The 14,751-nt window shown below is 45.5% G+C and overlaps 1 protein-coding gene across 1 annotated transcript in view; it reads right to left on the bottom strand.

The window, feature by feature from the left end:
- Nucleotides 1-4,167: 4,167 nt before the first annotated feature.
- Nucleotides 4,168-14,751, bottom strand: part of LOC139062206 (gastrula zinc finger protein XlCGF57.1-like) — a 44,600-nt gene continuing 34,016 nt past the window's right edge. The window contains exon 3 of the mRNA XM_070542983.1: nucleotides 4,168-14,582. Coding sequence (XP_070399084.1) covers nucleotides 13,447-14,463 — 1,017 coding nt within the window. The 5' untranslated portion in view covers nucleotides 14,464-14,582 and the 3' untranslated portion in view covers nucleotides 4,168-13,446. The remainder of the gene's footprint in view (nucleotides 14,583-14,751) is intronic.

The following is a 14,751-nucleotide window of genomic DNA, read 5'->3' as shown; positions in this document are numbered from 1 at the left end:
TGATGCCCTTCGGACTGTGCAATAGCCCCGCTGTTTTCCAACGCTTCATCAATGATGTCCTCCGTGACATGTTGGGACGGTGGGTGTTTGCCTACCTGGATGACATTCTGATCTACTCCAAGTCAGAGGCCGAACACCACCACCATGTTCGCGCTGTCCTGACCCGGCTCCTGGACAACAACCTTTTCTGTAAGCCCGAAAAGTGCTCCTTCCACCAGCGGTCCGTTTCATTCCTGGGCTACCTGATTTCGGACCAAGGTCTAACTATGGACCCTCAGAAAGTCCAGGCGGTGAAGGACTGGCCCCTACCAACCAGCCTGAAGCAACTGCAGAGTTTTCTGGGTTTCTGCAACTTTTACCGTCGATTTATCAAAGACTTTAGCACCATTGTAGCACCTCTCACCTCTCTCACCTGACCGAGCCCTCCTGGTCAGCCGTTCCGGCTCACCCCAGATGCCGTTCGGGCCTTCCACTACCTAGTCGCTCGTTTCACATCGGCTCCTATCCTGCTCCATCCGGATCAGGCAGTCCCTTTTGTGGTCGAGGTCGATGCTTCGGATGTCGGCGCCGGCGCCATCCTGTCCCAAGGCGGCCCAGATGACAGGCTACATCCCTGCGCCTAGTTCTCCAGGAAGTTTTCCACCACCCAGCAGAAGTACGGCGTAGGGGATCGCGAGCTGCTGGCCATAAAATGGGCGTTGGAGGAATGGAGGCAGTGGCTTCTGGGCACTACTCAGCCGTTCACCATCTGGACTGACCACCAGAACCTAACCCACATCCGGTCCGCCAAGCAGCTAAATCCTCGCCAGGCCCACTGGGCCCTCTTCTTCGAACCCTACGAGTTCCATCTCGCCTATCGCCCTGGGACTAAAAACCAGAAGGCGGACGCCCTCTCCCGCCAGTTCACGCATTCAGCGCCCACGTCCGAGCCGGCGCCCATCCTCCCGGAGCACCGTTTCGTGGCCCACCTTGGGTGGCCGTTGGAGGAGGCCATCCAAAACGCCCTCCGGGATGATCCAGTGCCGCCAGAGACCTCCGCCGGTCGGCTCTACGTCCCCGCGGCCTGTCGCAGTGAGGCGTTGGCCTGGGCCCACTCATCGTGCCTGTCTGGTCACGCGGGCTTCTCTCGGACTCTCAAGTTCTTGAAACGGACTCTCTGGTGGCCACGTATGGAGAGGGACATTAAGGAATTCACGAGCGCCTGTGACGTCTGCGCCCGCTCTAAGGCGTCCACCCAGGCTCCGGTTGGCACCCTCAGACCTCTTCCGGTGCCCAGCCGCCCCTGGTCCCATGTGGGGCTGGACTTTGTCACAGGTCTCCCGCCGGTCAACAACCTCGACACCATCCTAACGGTCACTGACCTGTTTTCCAAAGCTGTTCACTTCATCGCCCTCCCGGGCCTTCCCTCGGCCCGACGCACTGCAGAACTGTTTCTGGAGAATGTGGTGCGTCTCCACGGGTTCCCGGTCGACGTGGTCTCAGATCGTGGTCCCCAGTTCACGGCCCGTTTCTGGAAAGCCTTCTGCCATCTAGTGGGAGCTTCTGTCAGCCTGTCTTCTGGCTACCACCCACAGACCAACGGTCAATCGGAGCGGGCAAACCAACAGTTGGGCCGGTACCTCCGCTGCTTTGTCTCGGCCCAGCCCTCGCAGTGGCCTAGGTACCTCCTCTGGGCGGAGCTGTCTCATAATCTCCACACCTCCTCGGCCACTCAGATGTCCCCTTTCGAGGTCTGCTATGGCTACCAGCCCCCAGTCTTCGCCCACCAGGAACCCGAAGTCGCGGTGCCAGCCGCTCAATCCCTGGTGAGACGCTGCAAGAACGCATGGATCAAGGCGCGGGCCTCCATTACCCGGGCCAACGCCCGTTACTCACACCAACACCTCTGCAGGCACCGCCCGGGTCCCTCCTATGCTCCAGGGGACAAGGTCTGGGTGTCCACAGCAGGCCTCCGGGTCCGTGCCGGTTCCAGGAAGCTCGCTCCCCGGTTCCTCGGGCCCTACCCCGTGCAGGAGGTCATCAACCCGGTCACGTACCGGCTGCGGCTGCCTGCAAGCCTTCGCGTCCATCCTACCTTCCACACCTCCCGACTCAAGCCTTACGTGGAATCCCCCCTCCTGCCACCTCAGGCTTCAGCACCTCCGCCGGCCCGCTTCCTCGACGGGGAGCCCATCTACACAGTCCGGTGCATTCTGGACGCTCGCCGCCGGGGTCGGGGCTGGCAGTATCCTCGTAGACTGGGCGGACTACGGCCCAGAGGAACGCTCCTGGGAGCCGGCCCGCTCCATCTTGGACCCTGCCCTCATCTCGGACTTCTGGGCCCACCGAGGTGGCCCGGGGACTTCTGGAGCCGTCCCTGGACCGGGGGGTCCGGTCAGAGTCCAAGCCCCCAGGCCGGGCTCTCCCAGCTGACCGGCTTCAGTCTTGGACCACATTACCCAGCATGCCCCTCGCGGGGATTCCCTCCATGTTGCACCTGCGTCAATCCATGTCTATATATGGAAGACGCCACACCGGCTCTTCACTCAGTCATCGTTCCACCGTGATCCATGATCAGAGTATTCCAAAGCTACTACAGCTAAACCTCCACCTTTCCTCCTCAGACCTCATCCGTCAGCCTTTCCAGCACCGCTTTCAGCCAACCGTATGTGTAATAAAAGCTCTTACTCCCGAACCCAGTCTTCGAGTCTGACAGAAAGCTTCTGAGATTTCATTCACGCATCCAAACCTCATCATTCCACTTAGTTTTCCATCCAGACACAGGGGTTGCTTTAATAACAAGTTTTAATATCAAAATTGTTGTTCAAATTTGTCATTTATAAATTGTTATTCATTAATTGTCTATTTTAAGTTGTCAGATTTGAAATTGTTAGTAATAAATTCTTAAATTTTTAAACCTGACTCTTCTTTGAATGAAACACAGAATGGTGTGCATTTTCAGTTATTGAATCAGCAAAGAACCTTATTAAGTCTTCTGTTTAATAAATAAACTGTTGCTATTAATTTAAATATCTTAAATATTAATCCGTAGATTAAATACAAACCAAGCTCGTTGGTGTATGAATTTCTATCGATTATATTAATATCCTAGATGTTTATATATGATAGAAGCTTCATATGTTAACTTGTTTGTCTTTCTCAGAATCTAACAAAGCTGATAGCAACAGCGTTAGTTCTAGTATGTAGATTAACCCTACACACGTGTGAACCATGTGCACGAACACATTCAGTGCAAACACACACGCGCACACATGCAGTTAAATGTCTTAAATTAAATTGTGTGCATTAATCTTATAGTACAAGCAGTAGAGTTGTTATCATCTGTAATATGTTTTAATGGTGGGCTGGTTTGATTAATATGTGTGATAGGCTGGCCGATCAACTGGTTGAGACACCAACCAGTCCTGCTACATCTACATACAAACAGTCCATAGAACTGGGTGTGAGCGTAGCCTCTGTGTGGCCCTCCACATACGGCCCCTTGAACACCCAGATGGTCTGTTACACATACGTTTCTGGTTCTGATCAAGCAGTCAACTAGCCTAGTGAACTAGACCAAATTCTTGCTTTGCAAAGAATGGTCTAGGCATGCTCCATTGGAACCTCAGCAGCTTCTACCAGGACTCTGGCTGGCCAATCACAGCTCTCTAGAGGGGTTTCAAATGCATAAAGAGCTGTGACTGGTCCCTAATGGTGGGCCAATCATAGTGCTCTATCTGTTTAGTGAACAAATCACAGAGCTTTATCGGCTTTGTGGGCCAATCAGGGCACTCTATATGCCTGGTGGGTGGGATGATGCAACAGAGTGAAACAAGAGTATGTCACATTCATTGTCCATTGGAATCCGGGGATCATTTGAAAGACAACGGTAGAACCCGCCCCACAACTGAGAGCCGTCAATGGAGCGTGGCCAGACTAAATAATACATTTATTTAGTCTGGCTTGCCAGGCTAGCAGTCAACAATATTTACATACAAACAGTCCCAAGTCAAAATATACGTCTGTGGTACCAAGAACTGGGTGCGAGTGTAGCCTCATTGTGGTCCCCCACAACATGATGAACACGAGCTTTAAAAACTCTGGACATCTCCTGTGATTTAGATTCATCATATATTTCCCCCAGTTTCAGCTGAGTGTCTCATTTAGTAACAAAACATGATTGTGAACTCTCTCTCAAGTCAAGTTTATTATATAGCCCATTTCATACACAAAATGGTAGCCCAATGTGCTTCACATAGTTAAAACAATCACAAGTGAAATGAAATAGTTAAAATGTCACATCATGTTGTGTAAAATAAAATCAAAGAATATTGACACAGAACATAGCACACAAAAATAATGTCATAAAAAGAAATCAAATAGCTTCAACTGTTCCAAATTATTTTGAAAACGGACAGTATGAAATTAGTGAAACCAGTAAAATAGTAAATGAATTTAACAATTTTTTTACTAATGTGGGACCTGACCTGGCAAAAAACATTCCAAAAAGAACAAATTATAGTATAGGCGAGAATATCAAAAGCAATAAAAACAGTATATATTTAAGTCCAGTAACTAGTGATGAAATAAGAAATATTATCAATAAATGCATCAATAAAAGAAGTACTGACTGTGACGGTTTAGACATAACATTAATAAAAAATATAATAGAAAGTATTATTCATCCATTCACTTACATATGTAATTTATCTTTTGCAACAGGGACATTTCCTAACAGGATGAAAATTGCAAAAGTCATACCACTTCATAAAAGTTGAGACAAACATATCTTTTCCAACTACAGACCAATATCTTTATTGTCACAATTCTCAAAAATATTAGAAAAATTATATATTGCCAGGTTGGACCGATTCCTGATCAATGAAGAGGTATTAAATGACAGTCAGTATGGTTTTAGAACAAATCATTCAACATCCATGGCATTAATGGAATTAACAGAAGAAATATCGGAAGCCCTTGACAAAAAAAATCATCTCATAAGTATCTTTATTGATTTAAAAAAAGCATTCGATACAGTGGATCATACAATTCTTATTAAAAAACTTTGTAAATATGGCATCACAGGGATGGCCCTAAAATGGATAACTAGTTATCTTACCGATAGGCAGCAATATGTTCAAATAAACAACACAAAATCACATATAAATAACATTACTTGTGGTGTACCACAAGGGTCGGTATTGGGCCCTAAACTATTTATCATTTATATAAATGACATTGTTGAGGCATCCAATATATTAAAATGCACCTTATTTGCAGATGATACAACGTTTTACTATTCAGGAGATAATGTTGAGCAGATGATAGAAGTGATACAAACAGAGATGAAAAAAATTAAACTATGGTTTGATGGAAACAAACTATCATTAAACAGTGATAAATCCTGTTTTATGATATTTAGTAATACAAATTCAAATGATGAAATTTTATTAAATATAGATGAGATTAATATTAAAAGAGTTCAAGAAGTCAAGTATCTGGGAGTCATCATTGATGAAAAAATGTCTTGGAAACTGCATATAAACAGTGTCAAAACTAAAATATCTAAAACGATTGCACTGTTACATAGAGCAAAAGGGTTGCTTGATAATAATTCATTATATTTGTTATATAACTCACTGATCGTACCATACTTGAACTACTGCATTGAAATCTGGGGAACAACATATAAAACTTACACAAATTCCATTTACATCTTACAGAAAAAAGCAATAAGAATAATCACAAGGAGCAACTACAGAGATCCGTCCAATCCATTATTTATTAAATTAAAAACACTAAAATTCTATGATCTGGTGGACTACAATATTTTAAAATTTATGTATAATGCAAACAAAAGGAACGTACCTGCAGGATTAATTAAACGATTTTCAAAAAGACATAGCAAATATGATTTAAAGGGACATGAATTATTTAACATACCTAGACATCGGATACTCGTAAAAGAACATTGTGTCTCCATATATGGAGTTAAACTGTGGAATAAATTGAATACTGAACTCAAGAATGCAAAAACAATATTGACTTTCAAAAAAGAAATAAAAAATAAAACGATTAACTTATATAGATCCGTTACATAAATGTGTGAGGGGAGGGGGGTGGGGGGGATTAAAGGAACAAGATATTAACCTAGTATGTGCTTGTATGTGTATATATGTATGTATATAGATCTGTAACTTAATGCTTCTTTCTGTGTAAATTGTTTTCTTTTTCTATTTTTCTCTCAAATTCATGGGTTGAGATTTTGTTGGCCAACAGGTCCAGGAACTATATTGTTCAATTTCCTTAAGAATCATATGATTATTTCATTTGTATTAATGCTATTTTAGTTAAAAGGGGCAGACAACATAAGTTTTTCTTCTTTCTGTCCCCTTTTTCATTTTGGCTTGCAGCAATTTAATTCTGATTGTATTTTTATTTTAATGTCAATAAATGAAAATAAAAGATTAAAAAAAAAATTAAAAAAAAATAAAAGCATATTAAGTACAATTATTGGTAGCGCTTTCTTTTACAGTCCTCTATTTACTTAGTACTTACATGGTAATTAGTAAGCTAGTGTATTTTTTCTGAATTCTTAAATTGTTATTACTATGTAACTCAGGTTCAATTCTAGTTTTTATTTTTATTAATCATTCCTCGTAAATACTGCTTTACACAGTAACTACACCAGGGTTTCCCTTACATAGGCGTAGCCGTGGCGGCTCGCCACGGCTGAAATCCCACCGCCACGCCTGCAAGATCCCAAGTTTTGATTTTTTTTTTGAGCTGTTTCACGAGGAAGCAGCGGGAACTACTAGGTTGTCGCTTGTGATCACAGCCGGCAGGGAACCGTCTGTGGATCTGTTCACAGCTCGCGAAAATGCTCAGTGTCGCCTGTGGTTTTCCCTGAGTCCCCGGGACCAACCCCGGCTCGGGGCGGACGCCTTCTCACACCAGCCCTGGCCTCGAACGCTGTTGTATGCATTTCCACCAGTCCCTCTTATTCCCCGTCTCCTGGACCGAGTTCGGTTAGAAAAGCTCTCGGTAATTCTGGTGGCTCCCAGACGCCTGTCCGCGTCATGGTTTCCGGACCTGCAAGCGCTACTGTCCGGCTCCCCGTGGAGACTCCCGCAAAGGGAGGACGCCCCTCCCCAGGCGGATGGGATAATCAAACATCCTCCAGAAATAGGCCAACGGCTGTGGGTCTGGCCGCTGAGCGGTCACGCTTAGGGGTTTCTGGGCTGCCGCATGATGTGGTCACCACGATCCAGAGTGTGCGGGCGCCCTCTACCGTTGCATCTTACACTGCTGAATGGGCAGCTTTCCAGAAATGGTGCACAGAGCGGAATGTTCAAGCTCTCTCCTGCCAGCTGGAGGATGTCCTATCGTTTCTGCAGATACGGACGGACAGGGGCCTCGCATTCTGCACTATTAAAACATATGCTGCAGCTATCTCATCCTGTCACCAGGTTTTTGGTGATAGGTCTGTTTTCAATCAGCCCCTCACAAAACGTTTTCTAAAAGGTGTCAGAAGGAGCAGACCTGTGTCCCGCCCGCTAGTTCCCCAGTGGGACCTAACGGTGGTTCTGCGTGGCTTATCTGAAGCCCCATTTGAACCCTTGGACCAGGTCTCACTCAAGTTCCTGTCACTCAAAACTGCCTTGCTGTTTCACGAGGAAGCAGCGGGAACTACTAGGTTGTCGCTTGTGATCACAGCCGGCAGGGAACCGTCTGTGGATCTGTTCACAGCTCGCGAAAATGCTCAGTGTCGCCTGTGGTTTTCCCTGAGTCCCCGGGACCAACCCCGGCTCGGGGCGGACGCCTTCTCACACCAGCCCTGGCCTCGAACGCTGTTGTATGCATTTCCACCAGTCCCTCTTATTCCCCGTCTCCTGGACCGAGTTCGGTTAGAACAGCTCTCGGTAATTCTGGTGGCTCCCAGACGCCTGTCCGCGTCATGGTTTCCGGACCTGCAAGCGCTACTGTCCGGCTCCCCGTGGAGACTCCCGCAAAGGGAGGACGCCCCTCCCCAGGCGGATGGGATAATCAAACATCCTCCAGAAATAGGCCAACGGCTGTGGGTCTGGCCGCTGAGCGGTCACGCTTAGGGGTTTCTGGGCTGCCGCATGATGTGGTCACCACGATCCAGAGTGTGCGGGCGCCCTCTACCGTTGCATCTTACACTGCTGAATGGGCAGCTTTCCAGAAATGGTGCACAGAGTGGAATGTTCAAGCTCTCTCCTGCCAGCTGGAGGATGTCCTATCGTTTCTGCAGATACGGACGGACAGGGGCCTCGCATTCTGCACTATTAAAACATATGCTGCAGCTATCTCATCCTGTCACCAGGTTTTTGGTGATAGGTCTGTTTTCAATCAGCCCCTCACAAAACGTTTTCTAAAAGGTGTCAGAAGGAGCAGACCTGTGTCCCGCCCGCTAGTTCCCCAGTGGGACCTAACGGTGGTTCTGCGTGGCTTATCTGAAGCCCCATTTGAACCCTTGGACCAGGTCTCACTCAAGTTCCTGTCACTCAAAACTGCCTTGCTGTTTCACGAGGAAGCAGCGGGAACTACTAGGTTGTCGCTTGTGATCACAGCCGGCAGTGAACCGTCTGTGGATCTGTTCACAGCTCGCGAAAATGCTCAGTGTCGCCTGTGGTTTTCCCTGAGTCCCCGGGACCAACCCCGGCTCGGGGCGGACGCCTTCTCACACCAGCCCTGGCCTCGAACGCTGTTGTATGCATTTCCACCAGTCCCTCTTATTCCCCGTCTCCTGGACCGAGTTCGGTTAGAACAGCTCTCGGTAATTCTGGTGGCTCCCAGACGCCTGTCCGCGTCATGGTTTCCGGACCTGCAAGCGCTACTGTCCGGCTCCCCGTGGAGACTCCCGCAAAGGGAGGACGCCCCTCCCCAGGCGGATGGGATAATCAAACATCCTCCAGAAATAGGCCAACGGCTGTGGGTCTGGCCGCTGAGCGGTCACGCTTAGGGGTTTCTGGGCTGCCGCATGATGTGGTCACCACGATCCAGAGTGTGCGGGCGCCCTCTACCGTTGCATCTTACGCTGCTAAATGGGCAGCTTTCCAGAAATGGTGCACAGAGCGGAATGTTCAAGCTCTCTCCTGCTAGCTGGAGGATGTCCTATCGTTTCTGCAGATACGGACGGACAGGGGCCTCGCATTCTGCACTATTAAAACATATGCTGCAGCTATCTCATCCTGTCACCAGGTTTTTGGTGATAGGTCTGTTTTCAATCAGCCCCTCACAAAACGTTTTCTAAAAGGTGTCAGAAGGAGCAGACCTGTGTCCCGCCCGCTAGTTCCCCAGTGGGACCTAACGGTGGTTCTGCGTGGCTTATCTGAAGCCCCATTTGAACCCTTGGACCAGGTCTCACTCAAGTTCCTGTCACTCAAAACTGCCTTGCTGCTTGCACTGGCATCAGTCAAGAGGGTGAGCGACCTAACCGCCCTCTCTGTGGCTCCCGCATGCCTCAGGATCCGGGAAGATGGCGGGTCTGCTGTTTTCTGCCCCAACCCAGCCTTTGTGCCCCAAAACATTAATGCTTCCTTCAAATCCAGGTCAATTTCATTGGCTGGACTTTTCCCTCCTCCCATAATTCTGAGGAGGCGGCGGCTTCCCATCTTCTCTGTCCGGTGTGCGCTTTCGCACGATATGTGTCACGCACTTCAGGGATTCGCCGCTCACAAAGCCTGTTTGTGCACTACAGAGACTCTTCCTTTGGGCGAGCGCTGTTGGCCCAGCGCCTTTGAGTCTGGCTATGTGACACCATTTCACTCGCTTACACATCATCAGGGCAGGATCCCCCTGAGACACTCAGGGCTTACTCAGCCAGAGGGATTTCCTCTTCTGTGGCACTCCACAGTGGTGTGTCGATGGAAGACATTTGTCAGGCTGCTTCATGGGCTTCACCCTGTTACTTTACTCGTTATTATTTACGAGATGTGTCTTCAGGATCCATCACTCGTTCAGTGCTTGGACCTCAGCGGGCTGAGTGAAGGCATTATGGCACCACATCAGCCTTGCTTGAATGAATTTCATCCTCTTGTGGATGATATTTTTAGTGGGGGCCTCACTCTTATCTCTGGCTGCCTCAGCCTTTTAAGCCCTGGGTTAAGGCTGAGCGATCCTTGCTAAAAGGAGACTTGTTGGGTGTGTCCATTGGTTGAGCTAACCAGTGTGGCGTAAACCCATCCAGCTGCGCATTATTCCAATAGCAGCTCGCTTAAGGGCTAAGACTAGATGAAATAGAATGTTGGTTACGTATTGTAACCCCAGATTCTATGAGTCTAGTCGCAGCCCTTAAGCCACTGGCCCCACTGGTTCTGTTAGGACTAAGAGCCATCAGAGGCGACAGTGGAGTCGCTCCTCTTATATACCCACAAGGGGTGCCCACCATTGGTGGGCGTACATTTAAGCTCTTCATGATTGGCTGATGCTGAGATCACCCTTCCAATAGCAGCTCGCTGCGACTAGACACATAGAATCTGGGGTTACAATACGTAACCAACGATCGACGTGTGAGCAGCCTGAGAGGTCAGGTGTTTTCATCTGAACTCTTAAAACCTCCAGCAGGCTACGCTGCACTATTGACGTGTTAGCACACGGCGCTAACAACTTAGCGACATGACATGTCTCCGAGAAAGCATAAAAACACGTTGACCCAGCCACTGGGTCGTTGGAGCTGCTCCGTGACTGCCTGATGGAAAACCAGCGGGTTTCATCAGGCTCGTAGAGTTTGTTTTTGCTGGGGACCCCCTGTATTTTACTGCTTCCTCCTGCAGTCTTCCCCTATTAAAATTTAAAATGATTCTGTAAATTCGTGTATCAATAGAAAAAATCTCTGCCTCTGCCAGCTGCAGTAAATGTAGTCTCCAAATAATAAATAAGAGGTGCATTCATCTGTGTATCTCCTTTGATCCGCATTAGTGATATTTTCAGCACCAGAACAATGAAGCAAAGAAACAGATTCCTGAGTTTGTTATAATTTTATTTATTAGGTGCATCTAACCTGTTCTTTTTGCTTCTATGGGTTGTCTCCACTCTGCACTAGACAATTTTACTTTATTTAGAGACGTGCGGAGAAAAAAACCTACAAGATGCAGAAAAAAGGATAAACCACCAACCTTCATATTGTCAGCAATAAACACAGCAAAACTTAACTTTCATGACCAAAAAAAAACCCCATAAAAATTATTCAGTACATCAGGAGAGCAGGAACAAGTCTTATTTCTGATTTTACATTTTTTACTTCAATTCAAACTATTTAGACTTTTGTGTTTTCATCACATTTAGTTTGTATTTTATTTAACATATCATCAGCTTTACAGGTTAGCTGTTCCTGTGCGCTAAAAAAGTTATGTTACTAACCTTCTAAAAAAATTACCAAATCATTCACATGAAGTAGATTTGTTATTCATTATCTGAAAGTATCCGATTAGTTTAAAAAACTAAATGTTTTGTTTAATTTGGTTTTCAGAATGTCACTAGTTTACATATACTTTTAAAATATATATACTGATGTACTGAAATACAGAGAAATCAACTTGTGAGTACAATGCATGTTAATATAGTAAGTATAGCATGTTTAACATAAGCACATTCACACATGGAAAGTATCAATGTAAATAAATCATATGGCAGTAACTCTGCTGTACTTTCATTGTGTAAAACTAGCTCACGGGCCAAAAAAGGTTGGAGACCCCTGCAATAGATCGTTCAGCCCTAGTGGATGCTTAGATTCAATTCAATTTTATTTGTAGAGCACCTTCCACAACTTTATCAGAAGCCCAAGGTGCTGAACAGCATCATCATAAAAACATTCCCATTACTTGGGCATAAAAGCAAAAATAAAAACATAAAATCATAAAATATCAAGCAAACAAACAAATGGTGGACCAAATAAGATCAAGCATCCTGATCAAAAAGAAGAATTAAAACCATAATGTCAGGGCCAGTGTTGGGAGTAACGCCGTTTAAGTATAACAGCGTTTCTAACGGCGTTCTTTTATAGGTAACGGAATAATCTAATTAATTACTTTTCCCGCCGTTGCAACGCCGTTACCGTTACTGGGGACGGAAGGTTGTGCGTTACTATGTGCTTGTCGAACGTTGAGCAGCAGCGTGAGACTTTCTGACCGCCACACTTCAGCTGCAGCCAGGGAGAGAGAGGTGTCGGTAACACACTTACAAACACGATGATCGGCCGGGTGGGCGGAGACCCTCACGGTCTCAGTCGCTGCATGCTGTAGACACAACGGGAATAACTCCGTTTAAAATAACCGCGTTAATAAAAAATATTTCTTTCTGTAACGAGCAAACTAATTAATTACGTCTTCTTTTATCAAAACGTCGTTTCTATTACTGATAAGGAAATGCGTGCGTTAAGCAGCGCGGTGTGTTGAAGCTGTCATCATCAGCTGATCAGGAGCTAAAGAGGCAGATGTTTTCATCCAAACGCATCACGGCCCGTGAAGAACGAGGAAGATGATGAATATCTACGGCTGCAGGTGTGGATCTGCAGCCGTGCCCTTAGCGTGACAGCGGGACGTCCCGAAGGTCCGCTCACCTGTTCACCTCTCAGACGTCCTGATCTTCTACCTTCCTAGATCATCCAGCTGTAACCTGTTTCTGATCATGTCTTTAGTCCTGCTGTAATTAGTCCTGCTGTAACACTGATGCATCAGTCTCAGACGTCATGGAGCTCAGGTGTTATTAGAACTACCTGTGTGTGTTTACCACCCAACTTCAGCTCTTCTGTGGTTGGGTCTGACCCAAGTGTAAGTCCTCCATCAGATCTGTGCCTCTTCTAGTGTCATTTTAAAGGATATTTATTTATTTATTTAACCGTTACTAGATTAGCAGCAACAGAAATGCTGCTAAAAACACACAATTATGTGAAGCTGGAAAAATTAGAATGCTGTGCAAAATTACATTTATTTCTGTAATTTAACTAGACTGAGAGACCATTTAAAGGCTCGGGAACCTTTACAGGTGTTTCTATTTGCAATTTTAAATTTGAGCTGATTGGGGTCTTGTTAAATATCACACAGTGACCTTTTAATAGTCTAGATAAGTGTAATGTTCCTGTTAGTAGTTCCTCCTGTTAAGTGCGTTTTTGTTTAAATTATTCAGGTGTATATAAAACATTTAGACATACATTTTATTATGTTCAGTCATTAGTCATTTATATTTTACTATTGTAGTAATTCTTGCATTCTTTAATGAAAAAAGTAACTAAGTAGTTACTTTTGTTGGTAATTAGTTACTTTTATGATCTTGTAACTCAGTTAGTAACTGAGTTACTTATTTGACAAAGTAATCAGTAACTATAACTAATTACTTTTTTAAAGTAACGTTCCCAACACTGGTCAGGGCAATGATTGATTGTTTAAAGTTTTCTTTCAGCTAAATCTTCGTCCACAGAGCTCAAAAGCAAAAGGCTTCTGTCCTTTATGGACTCTTTTGTGACCGTTTAAACTGATCTTTTGGGTAAAACTTTTCCACCGAACTCACAGGCGAAAAGCCAGTGTGGACTGTCATGTGTCTGTTTAAATGTGTCTTTCGGCTAAATCTTTTTACACAGAGCTCACAAGCAAAGGGTTTCTGTCCAGTGTGGACTGTCATGTGTCTGTTTAAACTGCCCTTTCCACTAAATCTATTACCACAGAGCTCACAGGCAAAAGGCTTCTCTCCAGTGTGGACTCTCATGTGTGTGTTTAAAGTTGTCTTTTGGCTAAATCGTTGTCCACAGAGCTCACAAGGAAAAGGCTTCTGTCCAGTGTGGACTCTCATGTGTGTGTTTAAACTTCCCTTTTCACTAAATCTATTACCACAGAGCTCACAAGGAAAAGGCTTCTGTCCTGTGTGGATTCTCATGTGTGTGTTTAAACTTACCTTTTCACTAAATCTATTACCACAGAGCTCACAGGCGAAAGGCTTCTCTCCAGTGTGGACTCTCATGTGTTTGTTTAAACTTCCCTTTTCACTAAATCTATTACCACAGAGCTCACAGGCGAAAGGCTTCTCTCCAGTGTGGACTCTCATGTGACTGTTTAAAGTTGTCTTTTGGCTAAATCTCTTTCCACAGAGCTCACAAAGAAAGGGCTTCAGTCCTGTGTGGACTCTCATGTGACTGTTTAAAGTTGTCTTTCGGCTAAGTCTTGTTCCACAGAGCTCACAGGCGAAAGGCTTCTCTCCAGTGTGGACTCTCATGTGACGGTCTAAATGTGTCTTTTGGCTAAATCTCGTTCCACAGAGCTCACAAGGAAAGGGCTTATCTCCTGTGTGGACGCTCATGTGTGTGGTTAAATTAGTCTTTTGGTGAAACCTTTGTCCACAGTGCTCACAGGCAAAATGTTTCTGCTTTGTCTGGACTCTCATGTGTTTGTTTAAATGTGGTTTTTGGCTAAAGGATTGAAACCTGGCAGCATCAGTCTCCTTATTCAAATGGTGATGCTCTCCCTCCATACTAGACCAGAGTTTCTCCTGTTCCTCCTTTTTGTGGAGAAAATCTAGGTGCTGGTGGTTGACACGAGCACTCTGTTCTTCTGAAGCTTCTTATTTAACCAGAACCATCTGTTGAAAATCTGTAGGAAACACAGAAACATATTATGTGAATTACAGACAGCTGTAACTGTGTTTTCACACATATAACAGTTGTATTATTTCTTTAAACTGACAGTAGAATGAAACGTATTTACAACTGGAAACTGAACTTTGAGCCTCTATAAATCATATGAGCCTTAACCCTCAGGC

Source organism: Nothobranchius furzeri, chromosome 12, assembly GCF_043380555.1.
Source record: "Nothobranchius furzeri strain GRZ-AD chromosome 12, NfurGRZ-RIMD1, whole genome shotgun sequence".
In the NCBI taxonomy this organism is placed as follows: domain Eukaryota; kingdom Metazoa; phylum Chordata; class Actinopteri; order Cyprinodontiformes; family Nothobranchiidae; genus Nothobranchius; species Nothobranchius furzeri.
The sequence above is the reverse complement of the archived record's forward strand: the minus strand, read 5'-3'. Positions and strand labels throughout refer to the sequence as shown.